The sequence below is a fragment of the Fomitopsis serialis genome (genome assembly GCF_022376445.1).
Source record: "Fomitopsis serialis strain Sig1Antser10 chromosome Unknown B0H18scaffold_87, whole genome shotgun sequence".
Taxonomy (NCBI): Eukaryota; Fungi; Basidiomycota; class Agaricomycetes; order Polyporales; family Fomitopsidaceae; genus Fomitopsis; species Fomitopsis serialis.
This window is the reverse complement of record NW_025955047.1, coordinates 26,406-42,544: the sequence shown is the minus strand read 5'-3', so window position 1 is coordinate 42,544 and position 16,139 is coordinate 26,406. Positions and strand designations below refer to the sequence as shown.

The window sequence follows — 16,139 nt, the reverse complement described above, 5'->3', positions numbered from 1 at the left end:
TTGCACAGGCTGCAGCTCAGGCTCGTCAACAAACGCCGTACACTACGCTCTCTTGATATCTCTTCCTCACACGCCATAATGTCTACGTGCTTACACCCAGCCGGCGCTAGCAAGTCAGGCGACCTCATCTCGCTCAAGCGACCATATGACGCTATGGACCCGGTCGCTGGCGACTCTGCTGGTACGGACAACCCGAGGAAGCGACCGTACACTCAACAGACTCTCCTGGAGACACGCTCGCCGTGAAGCACTAACAACTCCCGCTTTGTGGACGACGCTCATACTGTGGCACCCGCTCTCGGACTCGGAGCCTCGACTACACCTGGTTCTACCGCTGCGGATCATGACCCTGGAGCTGCTACTTTTACTTCGTCTGGCTACCCGATCGAGGGGACCTGCGGGATAGTCAACGTTGGCTCTGCGAGGTGGTCCGTGGACGCGTCCGAGTCTGGCCTGGCTGCGCCCCCCGAAGTTCCTACTACCGGGGATGCAACCCCTAGCGACATCCTGCCCTGGTCGACTGGCAAGAACGGCGCCCTCGACGCGGTCTCCTCGCGGTCCCTGGATAACACGAACACGAACACGACTCAGACTGGAGACTTCCCCCGCCAGCCCCACCGACTCGGAGGACGGCGGCTCCGACTCCGCGTCGCGCACGGCGGACCTCGAATGTCCCTATTATCAACGCGCCACGGGGCTCCTCGCGATTCTGACTGAGCAGATCGAACGGCTCGAGGCGGAGCTCGCGGACGCGCAGCGCGAGTGCAGGCGCAGGGCAGCGTCGGTCTGCGCACGGGGCATCGGTGAGTCGTGCGCGGGGTGTCGGCTGAAGCGTGGTTGGCAGCGCGCGAGAGGGCCGGGCACTGAGGGGAGGGGTGAGGAGGAGGAGGCGCGTCTTGAGAGCGCGGTGTGCGTGTCGGTTGAAGTTGTTGATTGCCTGGGCTTATAGGACGCGATGCGGCGATGTGGCTGAGCTGCGGTGTACGTCGGCTGCGACGGGTGTGGTCCTGATCTTGGATAGGGGGCTGGATGCGCGTCGCTCCCGCGGGATATGGTGCGTGGTTGACTTGCGTGTCCCCGATCGAGTGCGCTGAACGCTTACAATATAGGCGGAAGATTGTTGCCGGCGATTCAGAGCTCCCACAAGGGCTCCGCGCGTCGACTCGACGCCTCATGAGCTGTTCGCGCCCGCCCAGCGACGGTGACGGACGCAACACGGCGGGAGCAATTCCGAGAGATCGGTGATCGATGTTGTATGGCGCCTGTGGAGCAACGATAGCCGCGGAGGGAATCAATCACTGTCAGGCCCCACGCGCGCTCAAGTACGCAGGAACCTCCACTCATTCCCAAGTTCGCACGTCTGCAGTCGGCCAACCGCTTCCAGCGACGCAGGGGCCCGATCCACTCGCTCTGTCCGTCGTGCATTTCGACTCTGGCCGCCCAAGGCAGCGACACGTGACGTCCCGCCGCGCGGAGGAAAGGCAAGACGGGGTGGGGCGTGGTCGGCTGACGGGCAATAGCTGATACAAGCACGCCCGCTAGCCGTGCACCGAAGACTGTCCCTGTGCCGATACCACGTAGCTATGTGAGGAAGCACTGACCTCTGCGCAACCGCATTGACGCTCGGTGGGGAGCATGCTAATACCGGGGGCAGGCCTGGGCAACGGGTTACTTTTTGACGTCTTGGACGACGGCGAGGTGAGCAGGATCCGCGGGACGCGTGGACCGAACATGGCAAGGCTACGTATCATCTATTCTGGACTTGCATGTCGCGCCGCTGGCAGGTGATATATGATCGTCGCCCGCTGCTCTTCCCCGTCGTGTGTCACCCTCGCCCCCCCGGCGTCGCGCCTCCCTCCCTCCCATCCTTCGAATTCAACATCTGCTGTACAGTGCAACGTCCGAGTCCTACGCTTCATTCCCCAAACGAGCCCTGCATCTCTGCCCTCTTCGGCGCGACGAGTCTGCAATGCCCTTCCGAGGGACGGGACCAAAGCACCTTGACGGCGAGGTGGGTCTTCGCAGCCGCTATGTCCTCGTCGTGTTCCTGACCATCTCTGCGCCGCCAAAAAGGGATAATCCAAGTCTTCGATAGCATCAGGCCTTCAAAGATGCGAGTGCTGCATCCCGTGCGAGAGCGCGACTCGGACTTCTGACCAGGCGTGTTGTCCGACCCGTCGAACCAAGATCACAGGCAGCACTCCCTCGTTGGCGTCCTCGCACCAGTGCTCTCACGTGGGCTCAAGAAGCAGTGACACTGCGGACTGCATGAAGTAGTCATTCATGCAATCCGCCGCATCGATATCTCTCGTCGCCTGCAGTGTTCGAGGCCGTTGTACGGGTACGAGAAGAGCCTTCGGCTGTCTCTCCGCCCCGTGCCACTGGACAGAAGGCGCTGCAACGTCGCATCCTCCCAGAACGCGTGTTCCGCCCGCATACATGGATGTATGCGGCGTTCGCTGCCTGCTACAGAGCCCTGCGGCCCGTGCCTTCATCCCACATGTCTGAACTTGGTGCCGTCTGTATGCTCACAGGCACATTCGCAGCCTCGACGGGTAGGAAGGGATCATCTCTGCGTATGGCCGGGCCGCCGTCAGGTCCTCTGCTCTCTGAACGGCGAGGGGGTGGCACGTGGGTGCCGGTGAGCACCGAGTCCTCTGCGCAACGGACCGCCTGTCCACGTCACGCGTCGTTCTCACCTCGCCAGCAGGCGGACGTGCGCACGGTGAGTCGGACGCGCCATGGTCACGTCGAGCATCCTCGGGCTGACATACCATGCAGGACCACGCACAGCGTGGATTGCATCCAGCTCGAAACAGACGAGCGAGGACTCCGAGGCGCCGGCTGCGCTAGCGCCAGCACCTCTTCATGCGGCATCTCGAATCGTCCACTGTACGTCCGTAGTAGTCGTCTTGGCTGTCTCGTAGGCTGTCGTACGAGGGGCGCGCAGCTAGCCAACCTGATGCGACAAGACCAGAGGGCCTTATGCATCATCTTGTTCTTCATGACTCGCAAGTACGAATGGCCGTCGGCCGCTCGTTCTGCGGGCCCAGTCGGCGACGGGATGGTGGCGCGACGAAAACAACAGCATATAGGCGACGTGGACTATGCACTCAATGTGATCTCGCTCGGCCCGACGTACCTGCGAGCGTCCGTCGATCCCGACGATTCAGCCAGTGGGCCGAGGACCACGATCCGTCGATGACATCGACACTTGTCGGACAACGGGATGCTTCGCTCAGCCTGGCACGGTTCACGAATCACGATGCTGTTCTGTCCGCGTCGGGCTGCACGCGCAGATATCAGAGGTTGTGGAGGGGTCAATCTATTCACGTCTCCGTAGCCGGTGAGTGGTAGCTGGTCTTTCAACGGCCGGCGGCTCATCGTATTCACAGCCCCGACCTCCAGCACCTCCACACGGCGTACGTGAGCCGTCGGCCGGTGTGGTGAATGTGCAGTCCATGTCATGTCGGAGAAATAAGCATCCGTAACGATCTGACACGACAGTACATTTAACAAGAGCTCGATCCGGTACACTGATGTTACATGCATTCCAAATTGCTTCCGCGGACAGTCGGCCCCAGCGTTGACCTCCACACACCTGGATTCCGCACATTCGTCTCCCCCGGCTGCCCCCAGTCCCGCCTACTCGCCGGCCTTATCCCCAGCCGGGACAGCGAACACGACCTTCACGGCGTCCTCGCCGGCACCGCTGCGCAGTGTCGCGTGGGTAGGCCCGCCGACGGGCTCGATCGTAGACTTGCCTCCGGGGGCGACGCGCTGGAGCTTGAAGTTGTACTGGACCTTCTTCAGGCTCCCCGAGAGCGTCATCGTGCCGTGCGGGTTGTTCAGGTAGTGGTTCGCGGAGTAGCCCTGGGAGGGCACGTCAGACGTGGGCGTCGCATACGCTGAGCAAAGAGGAGTGGACACGAACCCAGTAGTAGTGGCCGTCGTATCTGGCGCGGGTCAGCCTGGCGAAGCACGGGGAGGTTTGGTGGGACTCACTGTTTGCCGTCGGCTGCGCGCGGTGCACGGGTTCAGCGAAGGATTAATGTCATGGAGCGGATGGACGTACTGCCGATCATGTCGCCCGGGTAGTCCGCGAGGCCGTAGTCCTGTCATGACAGAAAGGATTATCGTCGTCGTCACTGATGGCACTGCTGCGGTGGACTTGCCGCTGAGAAGTACTGCGTTCCAACCGTGGTGACCTGGTCGCGCAGGAGCTCGACGGTCTCGCCAGGGCCCACTCTGTCCGCGTACAGGATGTAGGCTGTCAGCGTCACTTGACGATCGAGCGAGGACCACGCGCTCACGAAATCTCCCAAGTGTGGCTGAGCTGGTAGCTCTTGTTGTCGGTCTTCGCTTCAGTGGACTCCGTAGAGACGCTGAAGTCGATGCCGAGGTTGAAGACGTCCTTGATGTTGAGGCCCGCGTTCAGCGTGATGGAGGCTTACATGCAAGAGGATCCGTCAGCTCGCAGCGTCCGACACGAGACGACATCGCGCGCACCGTGCTTCGTGATAGACACGGACGTCGTCTGCTCCTCCGTCCACGTCTCCGTCCACGTATCGACGAACGGCGCCTCGGTCAGGTTCGTGTACGACCACGCGACGCTCTCCTTCGACGAGTCGCTGTAGACGGGCTCCCCGTACCGCACGCCGCCCTTCACGTCGTTGTAGCAGTACCACCTGCACACGCGATTCAGCACGGATCCTCCGGCGCGTCCGGGCGCCACGGCGCACTCACCCCCACTTCTCGGCGAACCCGCCGTTGAGCGCGAGGTCGTCGGCGCCGCGCATGGTGTGGCCGCGCTGCGCGTTGAGCGTCTCGTAGACTTGCTGCTTGAACCAGCCGAGGGTGGAGAGGTCCTCCCAGGTGGTCTTCGGACGAGGCATGGTGCGTATAACGATGTGCTGGAAGCGGTAGAGGTGGCGGTCGCTGCTTCATACCCGTCGTCGCAGTGCGTATTTGTACTCGGCTACGTGGACCTTGGGTGATTTAGGTCTCGGTTTCCATGACCGAAGTACGTACTCACCTATCGACTCCGCGTTAAGGCAAGGACTCCAGAAACTCACACCATGGCCACGCTCGTTGGTGATTCTCCGATGGAGGTCGGGCGCCGTCAAATTCTGGGAAGCACGCACCGTCGGCGGAACATCACCATCAGTGGATGCTGGACGTCATAAAACACCGCCGTAGCTGCTGCCGGCCGCCCATTTCCAAAGTTCCCAATTGTGAGTCGTCAAAGTTTAAGGCCTCCGAACGAGTGCTTGTCGCTGCCACCGCTTGTGGCTAGCCTTGTGGGTCGGACTCGGACGGGCATAGCAGTGCCGAGGAGTTCGACCGCATAACGGGAAATGGAAACGGGTTGTTGAGGCCCTGAATTCGATTGAGGAAGTGTTCGCCGACCTGCTATACCATCGATTGATGAGTGTCAGCCCACCGACGAGTCATGTCGTGTGAAGCCAACTGGTCAATTGACCTACCGTGCATTCCAATTCGTGAGCTGCGCGACGTCGGATCGTCACATCTCCGACTCCATGAGGCGGTGTAGCACCAACAGCCGCGATGCGGTGTGTCAATTCTCAAGAGGTATTCAGCGGCCCTAGTGCAACACAGGAAATGTCAGCAAGTGGTATGGGATATACATTCGGCGCACCTCGGCATCTAGATGATATATGAGAAAACGCACGCATATACCAGGATTGCGGGTAGATGTCCTACTTAAACATGCGAATAGTAGGCAGAAATTCCTGGTTTTCATTGTACTCAGACGCTCCAAGTCAAGCTTGTGCCGATGTACCCGCCTCTAACACCTGTGAATTAATGCGCAGACCCAAAAGACAATATTCAAGTTTGCTTCGTACCAAAGTACTCACCAATATGATTACCTCATGATCGATTCAGGCTACAGTCTTGCACGCACGTTGGTGTACCAGACGTACGACTTAGTAGTAGTAGACAAGGCTTCCCAGCCTGCCCATTCAGACGTAGCTCTGGTTCTTGTGCTCTACTCGCTTGTCCTGGACTTCGTCGTTGAATTTGGCGTGCTTCCCCGACCCACGAGCTTTCTGCGGAGCTTTAGAGCTTTGGGAATGAGTTATGGTATTGAGGAGGAGGGGTCGAGGTCAAAATGGAAGCCTGCCATACAAGCCTAGCCGACGGGCGTCTGCACGTCCGAGCCCCGGTGGGCGGCTCAATAGACCCTTCGTCGTCCCAGCCACCTTGCCAGGACATTCTGGCTGTCGTCGCCGAACATTCATTACAGCCACCACTTCTTCTCAAAACTCCAGACACCTCCACAGGAAGCACGCAAAATGAAGTCTAACACAAGCGAGCAGTACTTACTACCGGTACGTAACAACCAGAGCTGCGATGAGAGGTCAGCGACTCAATCATCATCGCAAAGAGCTTCGGCGCGATGACTGCGTGATGTGACTTGTGGTGGGCGTGCTTCAAGTTGTCATTCGGCGCTGTCCTGAACGCTGGACGCCACGGCTGGGTACGTCCAAGCATTCGCTGCAACACGGGGGCGCAAATGCTAACTGGGAGTATCAGATTCGCTCAATAGCATGACTGTATAAGTGACAGCTCACTTTTGCAGGGAAGTCGTTACACATCAGTTGACCATCATGCTCGTGGACTGCTTACTGAAAGTAGGACTCTTCTCCGACCTCCAATTCTTCTTCGATGTAGCAGGTGGTGACCAAGGTTACCCTTCAATAGGGCCAGACTACCGGTGGGACGTCCAACATGGGACGTCGGCGCAGGGAAGCTAGACACGAGAATCACCGTTCTTCGGCCCGAGGATATCTGCATCGTTCGGTGTGGTTCGCTCCCTTCACTTCGTCTTTGCTTCTACGTGGACAGTCATGAGCGGGGAATGATGAATCGGAGTGTCTCGACACAAAGAAACGGGGCACGAACGTTGGTATAGAGCTAGGCGTAAGTGCTCATGTGGAGCACGTACCTTCTTGTGCCGCAATCACTGACGAAAGATCGCCCCGACCTTTCCGCCTACCAGTTGGGAGTCGGTGCAGAGTTCAAATAGTTGCGTTGGCCTCACGCACACACACCCCAACCGCAACATGTCTGCGCATCCTGATCTCTATCGTTCCGGAAACACCACCAACGGGGGTGGTTGGGACAAAGTGCGACCCCAGGACATCTCCGAGGACAGTGACGGTAACGTCCACCCTGGTTTGTTCAGCTCCGGCGAGACAGCAGCGGCATCGTACTCACCAATCTTCAGGGAAGAAGGGAATGTCGTGCTTCAATAAGATGCAGAGTGGCTTCAAGCCCACGAGCACCTGGGTACTCCGCTCGACCACATCGCTCCCCACCGGGCTCTCAGCGGTCAGAGACGGCGGCGCTCACTACGTGATCGCCCCGGCCTCCGTCATGCCGATGTCCACCTACAAGACGCACCTCGCGAGCCTAAACCATCTCACGGTTCGGTACGACAAATTGAACACGGTGCAGTCAGGCGTCGAGGCTATCCCGAGGACGTCCACGCACGCGAGCAAGAGCGTCCAGTTCGTCGCCAACGCGCTCTTGACCGTGTACCACGAGCAGACCGCCATCCCCGACTGGGACGCGAACGACTACGCGTGCGTCGCCTCTCTCGCGATGTCGCTCGATTCTGGCGAGATCCAGCTGTCGGACGTCTCGTGGAAGGAGGGATCGGAGGAGACGAAGAGCCAGTATCTCGTCGCGCAGGCCATCGGAGCGTTCATCCACGCCGAACGCACCGCCCGGGCCCCTCTCTCGGAGGACGAGCACGACGAGATGCCGAACGACCATGCTGTACTGGTGTCGGCGCTGGATCTCGACGAGGCGTCCAACCCCCTTCAGGCTGTGATGACGGCGGTACGTGAACATCCTCTTGTCGTAAGTAGACATACACTGACAATCGGACTCACTAGGTTCAGGGATCGGGATGACGTGGTACCATCCGAACAGAGGGGTCTGTAAGGCGGCCCGTAGGCATGTCGAATGAAAGCTGAAGTCAACCAACATTCAAGCTGTGTATTAGTACTGTGCTCAAGTCGTCTAGCCGACAAATGTGAATGATCTGCACGTAGCTTGGTCCAGCCAGCTGGCTCTATGTTTCAGCCTCTCGATGGGTCCACCATCTTTGCGGGTAGGGCAGGATGAGTTGGGGCAGACATGGAAGCTGAGACGTGTCGATGGGAGACGACCGCAGCCGACCTCGTGAATGATTGTCTCGTGGATGACTAGGTTGAAATCTTCAGTGAAACCACCCATGGAATCGGAGAATAGCGCAATCCGGGTCTTTCATTTTGGTCAGATGGTCGTTCCATCTGGTATGCTCCTATCATCTGCGATAGGGGCACAACATCCCCAATACTAGTCAGCACCTGCTACGCCAGAAAAGAACGGCCAGACTCACTAGATAAAGTAGAGAGCTCTGCTATCGGTGAGCAAGCCGACTATTGATGCCACCACAACTCCTGAACCGAGGCCCTGTTCAGTTTCACCACCAGGCATAGCTGTGACCCCAGCACCCCCCAGGAAGCCAGAAATGTGAGACACCTGCCCACCGCAATCAGCAATCTACAACGACTGCAAATCACGTCAGTCACTCGGACTCGGGTGCGACTGAATCAAAGCCGAAGACCATTATGGCACCGACGAGACTCAGCAGCTTTCATAGCCCAAGCGACATGCAGACTGGCGGTCCAATTCTGAAAGCGTGAATGACACAGCCTCCTTGGCGAGAAGCACCGCGCTCAGGTCTACCTGGTTGGCAGTGCGATCTGGTTGGCGGCTTGTGAGCAGTGCGCGGTACGCGACAGCTGCTGTGGCTGAGTGAGTGTTTGTATCCGGTCTTGAGATGATTCTGACCGTAACGGGCTGATGGACGCTGTGGGAGCCCACACAGAGGGATCCCTGGTGGATCGACGGTGGGGCCCGGGAAGATGGTGGCGTGAAAGTTTTGGAAGCGAGTTAGCCAGTTGCGTGGCGGATGTATCCCCTCAGCGCAACCACGCAAACCCGTGGGGGGGGGGGGGGGGGGAAGGGGGTCAACGGAGATGAACTGCCAAATTGTTGCATCCACCCTCCTTGGCTTGGCGAGCGCAAACACGGAAACAATGAACGGATGAACATCATGAACAGGAAGCAGATGACACAATACGCAAAGATCCAACGTCTCCATTATTCGTTCCGGTATGTAAAGCGCGTTCACGAAGCACCAGATCACACGTACTGAACAGGACCACGGAGGTCCTACCAGTTCGCCTGTGGGCGCTCCATACGAACGTCTGCATCGTATCCGGTAACATTAGCATCTGCTCGCTACTCGCGCTCAGGCAGGCTCAAAAGCAAACTTACCATAACTCTTCGCCTTCAAGCGCTCGATGCGGCACTTCGCCCGTGCGACCTCCTGCCGGAGTCCTGTTCACAGCGCAGTGAGACGCTAGACCGATCCGAGACAGGTGAACTCACGCGTGTTCTCCGCGATGAGCTTCACGTCGCGATCGTACGTCTCCCGGATCTTGCGCCGCAACGCCCTATCTTTGTCCTGCAGGTCACGCCTAGGTCCACGTCCAGGTTCGGCCTTGATCCTTGGCCGAACGCCGGTGCTGTTGCTTGAGCGAAGCAGAGCACGGTCGTCCCGAGGTTCAGCTTTCACGAGAGGCTGAACGGGTCCTGGAGCTGTTGTACTAGTAGCTAGTGCAACAGTGGTCTTCGTCGGATCAGATTGCGCAGAGGCCTCAACGATGGGGATACCAGAGTAGGACTTGACAGGTTGCGAAGCCACGCCAGACGCGTCACCTGGCTGAGTAGATGCAGCGGGAGCAGAAGAGGCAGCGTTGGTTAGAGAAGCAAGCGGAGCCCTAGTCCCAGGCGTTATATCGGAGTTCTGCCCAGAAACAGTCACGTCGGAGTCGCTGATTGTTGCTCCAGTTACCGGCTCAACGCGGGCCCTCTTTGCCTGCGACGGCTCGGAGGAGGGCTGCGCGCGACGCTTTCGGGCAAGATGGAACGTGTCCGGAACTCCTGGGATGATCGTGGGCGGAAGCCTAAGTCGGCGACCTCAGTCTACGTTCAATATCGGGAAGCAGTATATCGGGGGACTCACGGACTCGCTGGGACTTCGGTTATCTCGCAGCTGCAGCAAATCATCAACGAGGGACAGTCGGTTTGTGATGGTTTGGACGTGATACACAGCGGACGTTGTGGGTGTTGCCAGCCGCAGCGCGGACCGTGACAATAGGCGAGGTAAAGAGCATAGCTCGAAAGGCAGAATACTCACATCTCTAGAGCCTCAAGCAGAGCAGCATTGGCACGCACAACATCGACCTGCCGCCGCATCCCGTCGATGAAGATGTCCTGGACGGCGGGTGGTCAATTCTCCCGTTCACTGGCCAAGTCGTGCTTCAGTAAACACCTACCCCGATGTCGCCCATCATCTTCCAGTAGCACATCACGCGAGCCTCCTGCCAGTCCAGGAGATAGAGCATCCTAGGTAGCGGTAGTTCGAGCGATTTGAGGTTGTCCTTGACGAAAGCCTTGGGAAATCCACGCGACCGCGCCTTGTGCAGCCGGAAGAATTCCGCGTTCAGACCGACATATTGCAGGGTAATGGCAAAAGCAGGCATAGCAGTGTAGAAAGTCTGAGACAAGCCTGAAGACCTACGAGAAAGCGAGAATAGTGGAAGCGAGGAACAAGGAAGAGGAGGACGAGGCGGAGGCCAGGGCCGCTGCTCTGCCGCAGTCAGCCCAAAGTGACAGTCAGCCACCCCCATCATCATGTCTTGTTGCGAACCAAACCGACCGGGCCTCTTGCATTGCCAGCGAAGTAGTAAGCGGCATACAGTCTCGTAGCGATGTATGCGTACTTTACTAATGTAGGTGTTCCAGCCAGAGCATGGCGTGAATGTAACGTATGTACCGGGGTCGTCGAGGCGGTTGCCTTCACCCCCGACAAACATGGCGAGTCCACCGTCTCGCTTTCTTCACGACACTCGGTTCGTAGTGACCATGTACCATCATGTCGATCGCTGCCATATTGCTACCCCTCGAGGCTCATATATGAGGCCTGGGGCTTCGCACAATCTCCTTTGGCACCGTAGGCAATAACATGCCAGTGTATACGGTCAAGATGCATCGCGAGGTCGACGACAGGCTCGCAGACGCCGTTCTGTGGAATAGTTCTTCCCTGAGGCCTGACGGGTACCTGTCATGCCTTTAGGACCCAGCATTCGATGTTCTTTGAATGTTAATGCTGGTGTAGGCATGTCTCCGAGCGCATCACTGGCTTGACTGGATCCTCCACCTATGACCTGTCCGCGTGTTTGTCTGCTAACGCCGTTTCGTTTTGGTTCAGGGCGAAGCCTTATGCGGAACCGCGACTATGATGACAGTATTCAATATGCAGGTCAATCGTACTCAGGCTGAAGTCGACGTGATCCACCGTCGACGGCGAGCCGCTTGATGGTGGGTCATGTTCAGGATGCGTGCCGTTTGCTCTTGACCGGGACCAGGCATTGCTGATTAACCTGCATTCGCCTAGGTATATATACACGCCAGAAGATGTACTTAAGTACCTCCGGGGGCAGTTACACGCCACTCAAGGACACATTAGTCTCCGTAGCTGACCAAAAAGAGATACTCTCGTTTAGGACACATCCTGGTGTCCCTATCTCCATTTGGTCGTAGAGGTCGCTACGCTCTTCAAGTTGAACACCAGAGATACCGCTATCCCCCCTATAGGTCCGTATGTGCGCTTGCTTTGCCTAGTGGCGAGTAAAGAGGCCGTCGACAGGCTGATAGGCAGATGACACTTCACAGAAGACGATGCAGCATCTGTCGAGAATAGTTCTGCCGACTTCGATGACAACACGCTCCCGCCGTCTTCACGCGCCAAACGTAGACAGGTTCCATAGGAGTTCCGCACATGCGAATCTACCATGTACGTTTGCCGTTGGACGGGCTACGGCTGTGCTACCGCTCATCTGCGCATCGCATTCACCGGTCCAACAGCCTCTCGCAGTATTCACGTGATCCCTTATTGGACAACCGAAACGCAAAAGTCTGGTGGGTGTGGATGGCTGACGGTCTTCGTAAGTCATCGCAGAGAGTGCTCGTGGCATTCGAGCTCTCGTGCAGCTTCATCGAAAGAATTCAGTGGACGACCCAGGACTTCCCGGTGCAGGGGGTGATATGCGTTGATCAGTGAAGTTGGGGCGGCCGTTCGTGCCCGGTTGACAACGGCGTATCATCCTCTGTAATTTAGGCACCCTGGGCAACGGAACCTTTTTAGCGTGGTGAGCTGTACTACGTTTTATGCTCTCCTCGCGCGTTATTATATTGGTGACACATGTCTGGTTTATTTAGTTTCGCTGCCAAACGGGCGATGCACCGACGCCAATTCCATCGCATGTGGGCATCACACGCTTTATTTTGTTCTATACGATACGACTGATCATGTTTCTTCGTGCATCGTGATCCTGACTGCAACGAGTGGCGAGGCCTACCCGTCACTGAAGGCTTCTGTTCCAGAACCTACGCAGGCTGGCAGGTCGATCTGACAGCGGCTGACCGTCACATTCGCGATCATATCTCAGTCGGCCAGCCTCTGCCTTTCTCTCCGTCCTCTTACCTCTTTGACTTTGTTGTCGCGACACTCACCAGCCCAGTCGGCCACGTCATATCCTCGCTCGCTCGCTCGTCCTCTCATCACAACGATGGCTTCCGAAACATCCGCAAGTAGCTGCTCGATTCACGTCTACTATCGTCTTGACGGTAGTAGAGTTGCCTATTTGAGGAGTGCGGCTGACAAGACGCGAAACTACTACGACCGATTCCTCAGGCACGACTTGCGATACTTGGGATTCCGCGATGCCCAAGAAACGTTACTACAGAGGGGCGTCGAGGGCAAGATCGAGTGCAGATGGCATCCACAAGACGACGAGGTGAGTCTCTGTCGGACTTGTCTGCGATTCTCTCGACGCCTGAGGCCTGACTCTTTACCTTGGTCAGGACGACGTCGAGGTCATCCGGGAGCAAGTTCACTTTCTTCAACAACCGGATGCAGCGCGGATGATGGAGCTCTTGGAAATGTACGCGTTCACGTACCGATAATGAGACATCTTGAATAATTGAAGTTGCATGTGTAGCTCGAGGATCGAGACGGTGCCATCGTAAGTCCTCGTCTTCTTCATTTCATCGCTGGTTTCCGTGGCGCACTAGCTATCCACTCTTGCGTTGCACTCATAGTTGATGATATGGTGAATATTCATCTTCATCTACTGGGACGAATGCAGACTGGACTGCACCAAACCCCGCCGTCATGTGATGTGGGATGCGTGCATGGCCTTCCCCAGTGGTCTCACGACTAGAGCAGTCGCCACCTTCACAAACTGGGCAGTTCATAGATGTGCGCGAACCAGTGCCAGACTACAATTTGTGAATACTGTACTTCAGTTTTGTATCTCTTTCATGCTGACCTGCTCACGTCTGCTTCCTTGTTTTTCCATTGTAGGCCCGCGTCTGTGGATCCGCCCGTGACCCAAGCTTCCGCACCAAACCAACAGTCGGCAACGCTCACTGCAAGTACTCAAGTCGATCACACTCCGTCAACCTACATCAAGAGAGGACAACAGGACGACCGGGCCATAGAAACGCGTCACAGCACATCCCAAGCTACCGTCGACGCACCAACAGAACGAGATCTTCTTGAACTCAGGGATCTTCTCGAGCGACACCGAGCTTGCGAAGTCCTTCACAAGACCCAGAATACCAGTGAGACCTTTCTCGTGTCTGTGGGCATGCCATACCGTGGCGAAGATGGCTGAATGGCATCGCACAGAGCTCCAGGCTGAGTATCGGTGTCTACAAGGAGAGGAGCGTCGGGCGACAGAGGAGCACAGGCGTAAGTTCTCTTGTATGATTGTATTATAGAGAGCATGAACTAATGACGGCTACTACGATTCGTAGGCTTGCGCCGGATGTCGGAGGGCCACTCCAATAGGGGCGCACACAGTGTAGGAAAGACAGCGCGACGATAGTGGGACAGCACTCGAGTTGCATTAGGTCGCCCAAATTCTGCTCAGTTCGTCATGGCCGCTGACATCGCATCTCGGCCCTCTTCGGTAAGATAGAGTGTAGAGGTATTTTGTCTTGAAATAGATTGTCAGCTGGAAATGCTTGCCCACTCGCGATATTCAAGTCAAGGGCCGTTGCAAGTTGCATGTAAGGCATACCACCACAGCCAAACACCTTTTTGAGGAGGCAATGCGCTCAAAGCCCAGCGCTGGTCGGATCGCTATGACAAACAAGGTGCCGTTTTCGCAATTAGCTGAATGAGTCGGTACGTCCTCGACGACATGCTGGCCGGTATCGGGACAAGTGCAGGGCCCCATGGCGCTCTCTAAATTGAGATGCGATCCGAATGGTTTCGGAGGCAGAAAGCGCGTATGTTAAAACACCGATTGTCGATGTTTTTGACAACAGATATTGACAACCGTACAGGTCGATGGCGCCGAAATAAGCACAGGTAGGGTATCTTGACATAGCGACAAAATTCTGATTCATTAAATCGCTGCCCTCAGGTCCTGAAAGCTTGACTCTTCGGGCTTGATCTCGTGTTGTTAAATGTGTGGTCTGATTGGACGCGCTGGCAAGTCGGAAAAGAGCAGCACCCCGAACTCATACATGAGGCAGCCTCTGTCTTCGTGAGTATATGATCTTCGGACGCTTCACACAACCCTCCAAGGCCGATCAGGCTGCGCCACAAGTTATCCTGCGTGCTACACAGTCGACCGCAGGTTCTTGCACGTATGCAGTGATTACATTCCAACCAATGGAAATCGGCAACGCTCAGCCTCATTGCGACACAGGTACGATGCTTGCCTTGATCCGCCGCCCACACCGGCCTGTCTCTCTATCAGATTAACGTACTATATTCGCCTGTCGCCGTATCAGTATCCCACCTGTGGGCCGGTGGCTGACACACCACAGTGGGCGGATAGATTTTGTCCCTTTGACAGGTACATCGGCGCATCATGTTGACCCCCGGGCTCACATCGTGGTAGCTCGGCTGCCTTGTTCATCGCAAACGCGCAGACGGCACGGCATTCAGGGTTCACGTTCACCGGTCAACAACACGGAACTGACAGCCCTGCCGTAGCTCGAGCAGACCTCAAAACTCTCTCCTTGGAAGAGGTAGGGAACACCCGGACCTTTTCCGCCACCTCAAGCGCTCACGCGTTACGAATTTGGAATGCAGTTTCTGTTCGCATCGGAGGGTGCCACTGAGGGGTTTGCACAGGATGCCGTAACGGCTAGTTCCTGTCAGCAGACCGTCCCCGGACCCGCGTGCCTGTAGCGTGTTTACGGTTCTCGGTCGAATCAGGTCGAGAAGGACCTCTGTGTGGGCCGAAATCGAGCGAACCTCGCGAAGCAGGTCAGAATTTGCCTGTTATGTGCTTCAATCTGTCATTGACCACTGCGATTCGCGATAGGAAGTAAACCTAGTCCATCCTTATAACCGGGTAAGTGGCGAAACACTATCAGTATCGCGGAGGTGGACACAAAGTCCATGTCACTCACTGCTCGTACGGAGTGTAAGGGGTCGGAGATAATCAGAGTATGTTGTTCAGACACGTTCTGGGGAAATTCACTGGTGTTATGTACCAGGGTTACAGCATTGGTTGCGTGCAAGACGAGTCGGATTACGCAGAAGCCGATTGTCAAATTCGTGGAGAAGATGAACACTTGTGCTCCGACCTCGAGGCAGCTGGTTTTTCGAATGAACAGTCGAGGCATAGCTCCGGTGACCCTCCAAGGACATGCCCCTCAGTTCTGGACTAGTTCCAGAGCATGCTCTCTTCGGCGAAGACACTCCGATACCTGCTTAGGGCCCCTCCGAAGAGTCAACAGATTATCGCCGCTCTTTTTCCAGTCCCAAGTCTCTGACTCCACCCGCCAGTTTTTCGCCGAACAATTCAGGCGTAACCAGGGTCCGCTACTCTTCCGCAATGTAAAGCTTGCCTTCGCCGATCAATGCACCATGGTCCACGGGAAATACGCCGATGCCCGAGATCCTCGCGCCGGTCGCGGTAGAGCTTATCTGGTCCATCATTCAATTTTCTTCGCACCCGAAGCCA

The 16,139-nt window shown here is 56.9% G+C and overlaps 6 protein-coding genes across 6 annotated transcripts; 4 read left to right on the top strand and 2 right to left on the bottom strand.

Moving 5' to 3' along the window:
- Positions 1-153: 153 nt before the first annotated feature.
- B0H18DRAFT_1122952 (uncharacterized protein) lies at positions 154-1,177 on the top strand (the record flags this gene model as incomplete). Its single annotated transcript, XM_048034609.1, has 5 exons — positions 154-181; positions 311-557; positions 613-803; positions 1,022-1,054; positions 1,110-1,177. 5 exons carry the CDS (start codon positions 154-156, stop codon positions 1,175-1,177), a joined length of 567 nt encoding a protein of 188 aa, XP_047889018.1.
- Positions 1,178-2,247: 1,070 nt separating this feature from the next.
- Positions 2,248-3,351, top strand: B0H18DRAFT_664756 (uncharacterized protein). The gene has a single exon (XM_048039033.1). It carries the CDS (start codon positions 2,444-2,446, stop codon positions 3,203-3,205), a length of 762 nt encoding a protein of 253 aa, XP_047889017.1. The 5' UTR covers positions 2,248-2,443; the 3' UTR covers positions 3,206-3,351.
- A 1-nt stretch (position 3,352) lies between these two features.
- On the bottom strand, positions 3,353-5,244 carry B0H18DRAFT_664755 (cytolysin). Its single transcript, XM_048039032.1, has 9 exons — positions 5,036-5,244; positions 4,747-4,988; positions 4,510-4,688; positions 4,314-4,449; positions 4,176-4,248; positions 4,076-4,115; positions 4,006-4,018; positions 3,935-3,956; positions 3,353-3,873 (listed from the first exon to the last, which is right to left on the bottom strand). Exons 2-9 carry the CDS (start codon positions 4,893-4,895, stop codon positions 3,646-3,648), a joined length of 840 nt encoding a protein of 279 aa, XP_047889016.1. The 5' UTR covers positions 4,896-4,988; positions 5,036-5,244; the 3' UTR covers positions 3,353-3,645.
- Positions 5,245-6,959: 1,715 nt separating this feature from the next.
- B0H18DRAFT_664851 (uncharacterized protein) lies at positions 6,960-7,998 on the top strand. The gene is made up of 3 exons (XM_048039034.1): positions 6,960-7,200; positions 7,253-7,869; positions 7,926-7,998. Exons 1-3 carry the CDS (start codon positions 7,089-7,091, stop codon positions 7,941-7,943), a joined length of 747 nt encoding a protein of 248 aa, XP_047889015.1. The 5' UTR covers positions 6,960-7,088; the 3' UTR covers positions 7,944-7,998.
- A 1,110-nt stretch (positions 7,999-9,108) lies between these two features.
- B0H18DRAFT_1030537 (uncharacterized protein) lies at positions 9,109-10,715 on the bottom strand. The gene is made up of 6 exons (XM_048030038.1): positions 10,422-10,715; positions 10,283-10,359; positions 10,109-10,138; positions 9,472-10,049; positions 9,358-9,420; positions 9,109-9,287 (listed from the first exon to the last, which is right to left on the bottom strand). The coding sequence occupies exons 1-6, from the start codon at positions 10,626-10,628 to the stop codon at positions 9,253-9,255; spliced, it is 990 nt and encodes a 329-aa protein (XP_047889014.1). The 5' UTR covers positions 10,629-10,715; the 3' UTR covers positions 9,109-9,252.
- A 1,906-nt stretch (positions 10,716-12,621) lies between these two features.
- On the top strand, positions 12,622-14,191 carry B0H18DRAFT_1030504 (uncharacterized protein). The gene is made up of 6 exons (XM_048030037.1): positions 12,622-12,944; positions 13,012-13,091; positions 13,137-13,172; positions 13,514-13,773; positions 13,841-13,903; positions 13,969-14,191. The coding sequence occupies exons 1-6, from the start codon at positions 12,717-12,719 to the stop codon at positions 14,037-14,039; spliced, it is 738 nt and encodes a 245-aa protein (XP_047889013.1). The 5' UTR covers positions 12,622-12,716; the 3' UTR covers positions 14,040-14,191.
- Positions 14,192-16,139: the final 1,948 nt, after the last annotated feature.